Genomic DNA, 13658 nt, shown 5'->3' on the forward strand with positions numbered 1-13658 from the left:
ACAAGATGATTAGGGGTTTAAATAGGGTTGACAGTGAGAACCTTTTTCTGCGTATGGAGTCAGCTGTTACTAGGGGACACAGCTTTAAATTAAGGGGAGGTTGGTATAGGACAGATGTTAGGGGTAGATTCTTTACTCAGCGGGTTGTGAGTTCATGGAATGCCCTGCCAGTATCAGTGGTGGACTCTCCCTCTTTATGGTCATTCAAGCGGGCATTGGATAAGCATATGGAGGTTATTGGGCTAGTGTAGGTTAGGTAGGCTTCGGTCGGCGCAACATCGAGGGCCAAAGGGCCTGTACTGCGCAGTATTTTTCTATGTTCTATGTCCTATAAATTGTACGTATTTAGAGCCTCAGGACTGAACCCTCTGGCACCCAACTAGTTACATTTTACTAATCAGCAAAGATCCATTTATAGTGACTCTCTACCTTCTGTTGATTAGTCAATCCTTTACCCAAGTTCATAAGTTATCCTTAACCCAATGTGATCTTACTTTTTGTCTTAACCTTTCGTGTGGCATCTTATCAAATGCCTTCTGGAAGTCCAGACAGACAACACCTACAGGATCCTCACTATCTACCACTACTTCTTAAATCTTCAAAGTATTCTAGCAAGTTAGTCAAACATGACTTACACCCTTCATAAAGCCATGCTGACTCTAATGAATTGTATTTTGACTATCCTATTGTTATTGCCTTAATAATAGATTCCAACAATTTCCCAAAGACACACATTAAACTAATTGTTCTATAGTTTCTTTTTTGCTGCCTTCCTCCCTATCTGAAAAAGGATGTTATATTAGCATTGTTCCATTTGAACTGTTCCCATGTCCAGCGAATTGTAAAGTATCATAACTGATGGATCCACTACTTCTGTTGCCATTTACTTTAAGACCAGAGGATGTAGGCCATTGTCCTGGGGACTTGTCTGCCTTCAATCTCAATAGTTGTTTCAGTACTTTTTCCATTGCGATGATAATTGTTCTAAGTTCCTCTTTTTTTATAACCTCTACATTACCTGTTACAGTTTAGATAGTACTGGTGACCATGAAACAGAAGCAAAATATTGATTTTGTGACTCTATGTTGCCCACTATCAACTCTCCAGGTTCATCCTTCAAAGGACCAACATTCACTTTAGCTACTCTCTTCACTTGTATACATTCATAGAAGCTCTTTTTATGCGTGACAGTGTTTTAATTATGCAAATAAAACAATTTATTTCAAACTTGCATGGTATATAAGTTTAAAACTGCTTAGCAAATCTTCTAGATCACAGCTCTAACTCACGCATCAAGTCCAAGAATAAGAATTACTGACACAAATAACGCAGTGTTAATTAGTACAAATCTATCAGTATTCACTACTGTTAATTCAATGAAACTCACAGCAATTTTGAAAGTCTATTCACAAAGGCATTTAAATATGAAGGTCCAGAAGTTGCAGTCAGTAGTTCCATGTTCCTCCAGAGGGTGTGTCATTGACAGTCCCCCAGGACACAAACTCTAAGCAATCAATGAACCGATGAAGATTATAATGTTAGTGGTCTCCTTTTGAAAAATGTTGAAGAAAACTGTTCCTTGTTGAATGGGTTAGGAGTTTTCACAAGACATGCTAAATTCATAATAACTATGAAACACCTTCATTATCCTTGAAAAACTATTTTCATATTTAGAAACGTCAAATTTTGACACTGTTATAAACTTTAGCATTTTAAAACAAGTTTATAATACTTTATCCATAATGATCTAATCAATTATTAATTCACTATTTGACAATTCAAATTACAACCGTTAGAATTCATTGTTTCTAACGGCCTAATTTGCTGTCAGTAATAATACTTCTATGTGATTTGCTAGTTACCCTACTTGTTATCACGGTTGCTTCAAACCTGAAAACCCCAGTGATATGGCATTAGATTGAAAACATCCAAAAGAAAGTGCATTTCATCGTGCTCTGTTCTTCATTATTGCAAATATCAATGGTGTACTTCTTCTGCTTCAACCACAGTCTGCTGACCCCTTCTTCTCATTTTCTGTTGCACCTCCATTCCCAAAAAACAACTCTCTTCAGTCAAGTGTGAAATCCCCTCAATTTCAGAGGCAAAACCTAAATGCTGAAAATCTACTTCCATCAGAATTCCCTCTTGAAATGTCAGCACTTATGATTCCTGACTCATCAGTACCGTGCCAAGTGCAGCAGTGACTCTCTGCTAGATTAGGGTGTGGGGCGCATATTGCAGCAACAAATGTGATTCTATGCTTCTCTCAAAAGGTCGTGAATCTGTGGAATTCTTTATCACAGCGGGTTATCGATGTTGGGTCATTATGTATATTCAGGACTGAGATAGATAGATTTGTGACCTGTGATGGAATTAAGGGATATAGGGAAAAGTCAGAAAAGTGGAGTTGAGGGTTGTCACACCAGCTGTTATTTAACTAAATGGCTGCAGAGACTCGATGTGCTGAATCACCTACTTCTGTGCCTTCATATGGTCTTATGTTAATAATCTTGAGGCAGTGTCAGTCACATCAGTGTATTTCATGTGTTATTCAGAACGGAGACATGCATGCTAGCCTTTCGTTTCTGGGAGGGAGATGAATAAATATGAATGGGGTTTCTCTACCTTTTTGCACATTAGATTAAAAAAACCTCAGCAATATAAAAGTCATTGCTTTCATTCGTTATAGCCTGAAACATAGCTATGTGTCCCATTTTATACTTGCATACAGACCTGGAGATTTGAGGCTTTCCTTGTTTGCAATTTTCAAGTGTCCGTGGTTTCTAAACAATTTAAATCCACTGGATGTTACCTTGGACCACAAATAAGTTTTCAGTATTCTCATGTGTTTTTGTACAGCTTTGACTCTGCTTAAAGAACTGTCAGCATTTGGCAAGAAAATGAAGACTGGGCTGAAAATATCTGTTTTATCTAATTTTCTAGTCTTCCATATTGGATCTATGAACCAACAGTGGACAGCTTGTACTTTCACTGCTCAACTTTGACAGCTTTTTCCAACTTGATTGTCTTCATTTTCGAGGATCCTTAGTTATTTTGCAAGAACAAGAGGGAGTATTTGCACTGTCCTGGTTAAAGAGGTCAACATCTGTAGAGGAATGTGGGGAATTACATAAATCAAATATTGTTATAATTTTACAACCTTACGTGATATTTCTCTGGCACTGCCCATCAGCAACCAGATGAAAATGTGATCGTACACAATATCTGACAATGTACCTTTGTCCAAAGTTAAACAAAAAAACCTTCTAAGAAAATCAACAGAATTGATATGAGCCCTTTGTCTCCGTACTCAGGACCTTAAAGCTCATCATCTTTGCAACTGAGATTGAAATTATGAATCAAGATAACACAAAAAGTTCAATTAAATATCAACTGAAATAAAAACTCAAAATGCTGGAGTCTTACAGCATCTGTGCAGACAGAAATAGCATTAGCAGTGATCTTTCACCAGAATGAAATTAGAATAATTTTGTCTGGTGGCATTGGTTCTTTCAAAAATTTGAATACCTCCATAAAAAAAGGCTCTACAATGTTAATTGTTCATCCAATATTGCAACTAAGAGGAGCTGATTTGAAATTATTATAATTTGTGAAATTAAAAATACAAAGGCTTGTTGAGGTCTAACATCAATATCTATGATATTTTGGACAGATGGATGCTTATCGAGGAAAGATTTGAAGGTCAGTCAGCAAAGTACTATACCAGAATATTCTTGTCGAGAGCTGACAAAGGCATGCATGAGGGCTGCAGCAGCAGGAACATAAGCTTGCCATGCCAGTGACACATCAGTGCAATGCATCAGGGCATTAATCCCTAATGAAAGGTGCCAATACCATTGAAGTTATACTGAAATTCTGAATGAGATCACCTCTCACTCTTCTAGACTCCAGTGAGTAGTGTGCAAATATGTTTAGCCTTTGATCATTAGACAATCCCTCCATATCTGGGATCATCCTAGTGAACCTTGTCTGAACTGCCTGCAATGAAATGCTATCTTTTCTTAAATAACGGGACCAGAATGTATCACAGTTCTCCAAATGTGGTCTCACCAGCACCGAGTACAGTTGCAGTAAGACTCCCTAGCCTGTGGCTCGTTGGTGGAGGGGTATGATTCTCGCTTTGGGCTTTTCATGGTGAAGAGATGCAAGGGGTCCAGGTTTCAAATCCCGGATGAGTACTTGTTTCCCATCTTCACTGGGGCAGCATAGTAGTTAGCACTGCTGTCTCACAGCACCAGGGACCTAGATTCGATTCCACCCTCAGGTGACTGTCTGTGTGGAGTTTTCACATTCTCCCCATGTGTATGTGGGTTTCCTTCGGGTGCTCCAGTTTCCTCCTACAGTCCAAAGATGTGCAGGTTAGCTGAATTGGTCATGCTAAATTGCCCACAGTGTTCCAGGAGGTGGAGATTAGGTGCATTAGTCAGGGGGAAATGTGGAGTAATGGGGGAATGGGTCTCGGTGGGTTGCTCTTCGGAGGGTCGGTGTGGACTTGCTGGGCCGAAGGGCCCGTTTCTGCACTGTAGGGATTCTAATCTAATGCTTATGTTCCAACCCCCTTAAAATAGGGTCCAAAACTCCACTAGCCTTCCTGATTATCTGCTGCACTGTGCACTAGTTTTCGGTGTTTCATGCACAAGAACCCTATGTACCTTTGTGTTGTCATTTTATAGCTTTTCTCTAATCTCCGTATTTCCTTAGTACTTTGGTGTTTTATCTCAAATTTGCATTTGGAAGAAAATTCCCAAGATCAGTTTCATCCCAATGTTCAACTATTTCATGCATTAAAACAGAAATTAAGAGTGGCATATGAAGCAGTTTATGCCAGTTAGTAAAATATAAAATGAATTTCGGCATTTTAATCATTTTAATTTTTTATTTCTTCGGGATATTTACTTAAAGATTGGAATCAAAGTTCCAAAGACGTTTCTTAAAATTAATTCAAAGGACTTGGACTTCATAGTTGAGCCAATATTTATTGATCAATCTTAACTGCCCTAGGGAAGTAGTTATGAGCTATCTAATTGAACCACTGTAGTCCATTTGCGTGGAGCAATGCATAATTCTGTTCATGAGGCTGTTGCAAGATATCATCCCAGCAACAGAGAAAGAACAGCAATAAACCTCAATTCAAGATGGTGAGTGGCTTGGAGAGGAACTTGCAGATTGTGGTGTTCCCACATATCTACTGCTTTTGTCCTTCTAGATGGTTAGGGTTCAGAGTTTGGAAGGTACTGTCAAAGGATCTTTGGTGAGCTTATACATGCACCTTTGCAGACAGTATATATTGTTATTCCTGCACTTCAGAGGTGAATGAAGTGAATATTTATGAATGTGGGTTGTTTTGTCCAGGATGGTATTAACTTTCTCAAGTGTTGTTGGAGCTGCACTTGTCCAAGCAACTGGGAGCATCCAATGGACTCCTGACTTGTGCTTTGTAGCTGGTGGACAGGCTTGAGGAGTCAACAGGTGAGTTACTTGCAACAAGGTTCCCAACCTCTGACCTGCTAATGTAGTCACAGTATTTATAAGGCTATCAATTCAATTTCTGGTTGTTGGTAACTCCCAGGATGCTAATACTGCAGTTTCAGCAATGTTAATACAACTGATGATCAAAGAAAGATGGTTATTGTCTGGCATGAATGTTACTTTCCACTTGTCAGCCCAAAACAGGATATTGTCCAGATATTGCAGCACTTGGACATGGCTACTTCACTACCCAAAGAGCCATGAATGATACTGAACATTATACAGTCGTCAGCAAACATTTCCAATCCTAATGTAATGATGGATGAAAGATTATTGACAGTGCAGCAGAAGATAACTGGGTCTAGGATACAACATTAACAGCTGAGATGACGAACCTCCAACAACCACAACTCCAACAAATTGCCTATTTCTCACTGACTCCAGTTTTGTTAGGACTAACTGATGCCACACTCAGTCAAATGCAGCTGCGATGTCAAGGGCACACTTTCACACTCACACCTTCCCTCTAGAGTTCAGTTTTTTGTCCATATTTGAACCAAGCCTATGACCCTGGTGGAAACCAACCTGATCATTGGTAAGCAAGTTTGATGTGAAGCACCTACTACTTGATACTGCCGTTCATAATACCTTTGATCATTTGACTAATTAATGAGAGTTGACTGATGGCGTGCTAATTGGCTGGGTTGGATTTGTCCTGTTGTTTGTGTACATGACATACCTGGGCAATTTTACACATGGGCAGGTAGATGTCAGGGTTGTAGCTGTATTGGAACACCTTGGACACGGGTGCAACAAGTTCTGGAGCACAAGTCTTCAGTACTATTGTCAGAATGTTGTCAATGTCCATAGCCTTTGCAGTATCCAGAGCTTTTGGCTATTTCGCACTATCACATGGAGTGAATAAAATTGGCTGAAGACTGGTATTTGTGGCATGATAATATATAGCTTATTATTTAAAATTACATATTCATGCTATCCGAAGAAGGAAACCTATAGAAAAGTCAAGTAGAGAAGGCAACATTGCTCCATCACTTTATCAGTCAATAAAGGAATTCATAAGAATGAAAACAGAGCCCTGAAAACTGAAAGGTAAGCCTGGAAATAAATAAAAAGCAGCCTTCCGGGAAAAAATGCGACCTCTGAAGATATTAAATGCACCACCATATCGACTGAGCCACAAAAATCCAAAATGTTGCACTGTGATTCCAAGTTCATTGATCTCAGCTGATGTGTCAGTGGGAGCATTACCCTGTCCATCAATTTAGGAGAAAAAGAAAGAAGGACTCGCCAAGGTTTTGCTCCTGATGATCTCCTGTGACCTCTGATTCCAAGTGTAGGTGTGGACATTGGATAAGTTCATGACTGTTCCCAGTGCTGAATGGATTGCTGACACCCTCTGCATAGGCCCATGTTTGAAGAACAGCAGTTTGGTTCAGTTACTAAACAGCACCCAGCGCTTTTAGCAGGAAACACAGAACAAACCTATGTTTTTGGAAGATAGAGCAAAATCGAGGAAGGAAGGTAAAAACTAAAGCTTCTATCTAAAATGTATCACAGATCAGATCCTAGTGACTTTTCTCTAAATTCTCACCAGTGCACTAATGTTATTTCAAGGTTTCAAAGTGTCACAAAATATTCTCCATTCTTGGCAATGTTCTAACTTATAGTTAGCACACTAAAATTACATTACAGTATTTAATTAGCTTTGTTTAAAACCATGAAGACTGGATAATCAGAAAAAACATAATAATCAAACTCTGTATCCATTTCACAATGGGATACCACAAATACCAGTCTTCATTGCCCAGTCATGTTTCATGTAGCAGTATCTAGAACTTGAAATCTGCACACAAATTTTCCAGCAATTCTTTTGCCAGACCTTAACTGATGGTCTTCATTTACTGAGTCAAGTGTCAACCTTGCTTTAGTGAATGCATATTTACCTCAGTCAGGTTTTAATTCAAGCCCTACAGAAGAATTTCCAGCACATATTCTGAGACAATAGGAGAATTGCGGTCTTTCAGCTGACATGATAAATAAAAGGTTCCATGATATAATGTGTGGAACAGCAAGACTTCATCTAATGTCCAGGACAAAGTTTATTCGTTAATAAATTTTACTTTTGCTCACAGAATAATCCTGGAGTTAGTTTACAGGGAAAAAAAGCTTTCCACATAATATGCAAAATACCATGCACGAGGGAACTTATTAATAAGCTTTTGTGAACAGAAAATGATGTCAGACTTGTTGGCTCGCACTATTGGAAACTAGAAATAAAAGGAAGTGGAAGAGAAATTAACAGCTGAAACAATTTCAGCTCAGCAAATAAAGAGATAGATTCAATTTAACTTGGTACATTTAACAATTATACAGTCCTCAAACAGCTAACTTATATCTGAATTCGACCTGGGTAATTTTTAAAGAAAAAGTCAAATCAATCAAAAAAAGTTTTATATCAAAGATTTTAAGTGCTTAATTTGCATTTCTAAACTGGTATTACTTCACTTCTTGGAAAATGCAGAACTTTGTAAATAAAATAAAAATGGAGATTTCCTTTTTGTTGGCTTGGTCAGCATATTTGTCAGACAGCAAATCCAAATTATAAGGACAATCTTCAGAACAAGATTTAAGAAGCAAAGCCAGAAGATCAAATAACATAAACCTCTGTTTAAAATTGCTTTCAAGAATGTAGACACAGAAGGGGGAAAGGGAAAGAGAGAGAGAGAGAGAGGCAGACCGACATACACACAGCAATATTGTAAAAAATATATTTACAGAAAATGAAGGTCAGAACAACCTGGACCAAATTATTCCAAAAGATTCCAATAAAAATCGAAGAGCAATGACAGTTAGGATATCATTGAAAAGTTATTTGAAGAAAACAAAATAAATCGATATAATGTAAGAGAAATTGTGGGGAGGGGTAAATTTTATTTGTTCTACTCACCAAAGCAGGCCACTGAACCTGCTTACTTTTTGATCCCTGAGTCTGGTTGGGGTTCTTTCTCTCTGCCCAGACCAGCTGGTGTTCCACCAAAAAAATCTTAAAATCTTCATAAACTTTAACCCACTCACGTTTTTCCCATTCTAGATCATCAAATTCCACATATACCTAGGGAAAACACAATTAAAAATTAAGTACATTGCTAACACCAATTTACCTACCTCTAAACTGCTGTGGTTGAGACGGTTGTTCAAAATCCTAATTGTCAAGAAAGCAAAAATCACAAACCTTATTGCACTGCAACAGAGATTTCCTTTGTTTCTGATCACAAAAAAAACTCATATTATCTTACCGTCATGACATAAAACAATTTCTAAGAAGTTGAGTAAAAGGGGAATCTTCCTAAGCTATTCCATTTACACTGAGAGTTAGTTTAACTGAAGTTCACTATGAAGTTTTCTTTTGAAGTACCTATAAAATAATTTAAATGTAAGTTATTTGTGGAAAGCCCATGCACCCTTCTCACAATTTATTTTTAAAACTCTGCAACAACCAGCATATCTGCATTAAAATTAACTGTCCTTGATGCTGAATTCTGATGCCACAGGTACTGAGGGCCTGGTCACAGGTACTGAGGGCCTGGTCACAGGTACTGAGGGCCTGGTCACAGGTACTGAGGGCCTGGTCACAGGTACTGAGCATTTATGTCTTTATTGGTCTGAAACTTCCAACTGATTGCTGACAATGACTGACAAAATGCCAAATCCTTCTTAATTTAATAAAATTGAAAGCAGTTATCAGCAAAGGCAACTTTGGAACAGAGTAGTGCCAGAAAGCATTTTATTGCTTTTCAAGTGTGGCTGAGAACTACAAATATTTCTCATGTTTTTTAGGAATAACACTGGGTTAAAGAAATCAATCAAAACTTAGTATAGTTTCCCAAGCCAAAGAGAAAACCATTGCTCTATTGAGATTAATTTTTAGCAAGAAACTAGGGTCAGTGAAAAAAATAAAGACTTCTCAACAAGTTTGTGCAAGTTAAGTCCTTTTATTGCCAATAACTATAGTGGCACGCTCATTTGGAAGCACAAAATTTGAAGAAATGGAGGTCAGTGAAGCACTCATGCTGGGATAAAAGTGAATTCAATATTTTCCAGTGAAATGTAGTAGTATGTTAGCATTCACAAACCTGTTGCTTAAGTTTATGATTCTTTCTTTGTATGAAATCACACAAAAGCAACTCAGAAGTTTAGACAATACACTTGGTTTGCAGGCTTTTAAAATTGTTACTTTTTAAGATTAGGTTGACTTCGGCATTATCTTCTACATTTCCTACAAAATGATATTTAAATATTCCTTTTCATGATTATATCAACAACATGATTATATTAAATGTGTTTTCAGCAGAGTTAAGTTCAATTAAAATATAGATTTTCTAGTACATTCTACTAAATATCAATTGAATTCTAAGGATTGCGGCTCATAAAAGAGAAGCATTTTCTGTTTATTTTGGGATGCTGTCCCTTACTTGGAGTAAATCTGATTACGAAAAGTTTTAGCTCGCTGCATACCCAGGACAACATTTCATAGCAATACACGCAACTGAATGAACAGTCTGCATAATCAGAAAATTAAATGGAAAATGTTGATCCAAAATTGACTGATGTTGATTTAAAAGCCTTTGTTCAGAAACAAGTTAAATATTTCTTGATGGCATAATTTATTTATAATTTGCCTGTGCAACTTTGTACAGTGCTAGAACAGATGGAAAGACTTTTAAAAAATTAGAAGTTATGAAATTTGAAACATTATCAAATCGCTAGAAATAAGATCTCTTGAAGTCTGTTGCTGTTCCTCAAGTAAATAGTTGCAACACAAAAGACATCCCACAGTCTAAATCATTACACAGTTTTAGGTCTTCTTAAAAAAAAGCCCCCAAATATAACCCATGACCAAAAAAAATCACAGCATCATTCAGAAAACATTGCAAAATATGTATAACAACATAGAAAATGATTTCTAATTCAGGTTTAATTAATGATTCAGCATATTGCTGTATTGCTTACATTGCACTACGTAATTTTATCAAAAGTAGAAACAAATTATTTCAGTTTATATACATTGGTTTAACAGAAGAGTATCTTTCCCATTTTTGGAAGGAAGAGAAGAATATGTTGAAGTACCACATATTTGCTTGATTGGCACCACATCCAAAAACATTCACTCCCTCCTCCACTGATGCTCAATAGCTGAGCAGTCCACTACCTACAAAATGCATTGCCGAAATCACCCTGGTTCCTTAAACAGCATCTTCCAAACCTATGACCACACCATCGAGAGGGTCAAAGGCAGCAGTTACATGGGAACCTCAAATTCCCCTCCAAGACATTCACCACCCTAATACAAAGTTTATCATCATCCCTTCACTGTCAGTGAGTTACAGTCTTGGAACTCCTTCCCTAACAGTTACGTGGGTGCACCAATACCTAATTGACTGCAGTGAATCCAGGAGTGTTCACCACTACTTTCAAAAAACTCAAAATAAATTTGCTAAGCATTGATAACTCTTTCACAAAATCATGTCATTCTTCCTGATTACCTTGTACTTGTCGAAGTGCATAGCTATAACATCTTTAATGACTCATATGAACACTATTCCCAACAGATGTCAAGTCAACTGGTCTTTAGTTTCCTGTTTTCTGCCTCCCTCCCTTCCTGAATAGAGAAGTTACATTTGCTACTTTCTCTCTCATGGAAGATTTACCAAATCCAGTGAATTTTCAAATATTAACACAACCTTACTACCTTTTTAGCCACCAATTTTAAGAACTTGATTAAATCCATCTGGACCTAGGGCCTTGTCAACCTTCCATTGGTTTGTTTCACTACCTCTTCTCTTCACCAAGTTCCTCTTCCAATCTATTTCCTGATTTACAGCTATTACTGGTATTTCTTTTTATATTTCTACAGTGAAGACAGAAGCATTGTATTTGGCCATTTCATCCATCATTTATTATTATCTTCTGTTAGCTTCCTACTCTCAGACTCCAGATGACCAATGCTCATTTTACTTACTCTTTTCCTTTTTAAATACCTGTACAAACTTTTGTTGTCTGTTTTGACATTTTTAGCAAGTTGTCTCTCAAGGTCTAATTTCTTCATGCTTGTTAACATCTTTGTCATTCCCTGCCCTTGTTCATATTCTGCCTAATCATCTGGTAAGCCATATATTTTTTCCACAATTATACACTTTTTCCTCAGGGTGATGCCACCCTTCATTTCTTTAGGTAACCACAGAAAATCGGTCCTTCAAATGTCAGTCACTGTACCATTATACATCTATACCCTTGCCTCGAATGCCAGTTCATTTCAGCCAGCTCAACTTTTGTGTGCACATTTAGCTTTGTTTCGTAATAAAATACTTGTCTTAGATTCACTCATTCCTTTCAAACTTAATCTAAAATGCAATAATGTTGTGATTGGTGGTACCAAGTCCAATATAACCTGCTCTTTGATGGATTCCAAAAACATTTCTGCTCTGAGAAGCTGTCACAAAAGATTGCTCTTAACTCCTCATCCAGGTTAGCATTGATATTTTAATTTTTACAGATTCCACATTGATTAAAATTGTCCATGACTATTGACTTTTTCCACAAGCATGCAATCATTCTTGTTGTACACTTCATTCTAGATTGTGCTTCCTGTTGAGGGCCTATAGACATGTCGACCAACCTGACATGTGATTTCCTCTTTCCAACTCCATTCCAGGAGCCCGCAATGCTACTGCTTTGAGTGTTTACGCCAAGTTAAATTCCAAGTCCACATTAATCTGTCGCTGTCAGATCAACAATGACTCACCGCCGCTAAACTAGGCTGTATACTAGTCTAGAGGATAGATTAATAGAGACACAGTGGCAGACTCGAAAGAAGCAGACCACTATCTGTGGTTAATTTAAGAGGTGAATGAAAGTAGATAATTGAACAAAGCTGTGTGCTAAGTCAGATGATTGGGCAGAATATGAAAAATGACACTTGGAAAATGTTGCCTTAAGGGATAACAGTGGATAGGCAATGGTAAACACTGAAAGACCATGTCAAGGAACTGCAACAATTGTTCATAAAAAGGAAAAGATAATCTGACCATGACTAACAAGGGAAATTAGGGATAGATCCAAGGAGGAGGCATACAAATTGGCCAAAACAACAGTACACACAAAGATTGGGAGCAGTTTACATTTCAGCAAGGGACAAAGGGATCGATATACAAAGAACAAAGAAATATTTACAGCCCAGGAACACGTCCTTGGGCCCTCCAAGCCTGAGCCAATCCAAATGTACTGTCTAAACCTGTTGGTCAATTCCTAAGCATCCGTATTCCTCTACTCCCCACCTACTCATGCATTTATCCAGACATTTGGAACGCGTTGCCTATCACTGATAAATGAATCTACTATACCTGCCTCTAACCACTTCTGCTGGCAACGCGTTCCAAATGCCCACAACCCTCCCTGTGAAGTACTTGCCATGTGTATCCCCCTTAAACTTTCCACCTCTCACCTTGATAGCATGACCTCTCGTTATTGAATCCTTCACCCTAGGAAAAAGCTTGTCTCTATCCACCCTGTCTACACCCTTCGTGATTTTGTAAACCTCAATCAGGTCCCCCCTCAATCTCCTTTTTTCTAATGAAAATAAACCTAACCTACTCAACCTCTCCTCATAGCTAGCACCTTCCATACCAGGCAACATACTCGTAAACCTTCTCTGCACCCTCTCCAAAGCTCCACATCCTTTTGGTAATGTGGCAACCAGAACTGTACACAGTATTCAAAATGCGGCCGAACAAATATCTTGTACAATTTTAACATGACTTGCCAGCTCTTATACTCAATACCCCATCCAATAAAGGCAAGCATACTATATGCCTTCTTGACCACTCTATCCACCTTTGCAGCAACCTTCAGGGTACAATGGACCTGCACTCCCAGATCTCTCTGCCCATCAACTTTTCCCAAGGCTCTTCCATTCATTGTATAATTCGCCCTAGAATTAGTCTTGCCTAAATGCATCACCTCACAGTTGTCTGGATTGAAATCCATCTGCCACTTTTCCGTCCAACTCTCCAGTCGAGCTTTATCCTCCTGTATTCTCTGACAGTTCCTTATACTTTCTGCTACTCCACCAATCTTCGTGTCATCTGCAA

At 38.1% G+C, this 13658-nt stretch overlaps 1 protein-coding gene across 2 annotated transcripts in view; it reads right to left on the reverse strand.

Moving 5' to 3' along the window:
* The window catches only part of jmjd1cb (jumonji domain containing 1Cb), a 355381-nt gene that overhangs the window by 173705 nt on the left and 168018 nt on the right, over positions 1–13658 (reverse strand). For both annotated transcript variants that reach the window (XM_072557943.1, XM_072557942.1), the window contains exon 2: positions 8459–8623. In XM_072557943.1, coding sequence (XP_072414044.1) covers positions 8459–8623 — 165 coding nt within the window. The remainder of the gene's footprint in view (positions 1–8458; positions 8624–13658) is intronic.

This window comes from Chiloscyllium punctatum, chromosome 38 (assembly GCF_047496795.1).
Source record: "Chiloscyllium punctatum isolate Juve2018m chromosome 38, sChiPun1.3, whole genome shotgun sequence".
Classification (NCBI taxonomy): Eukaryota; Metazoa; Chordata; class Chondrichthyes; order Orectolobiformes; family Hemiscylliidae; genus Chiloscyllium; species Chiloscyllium punctatum.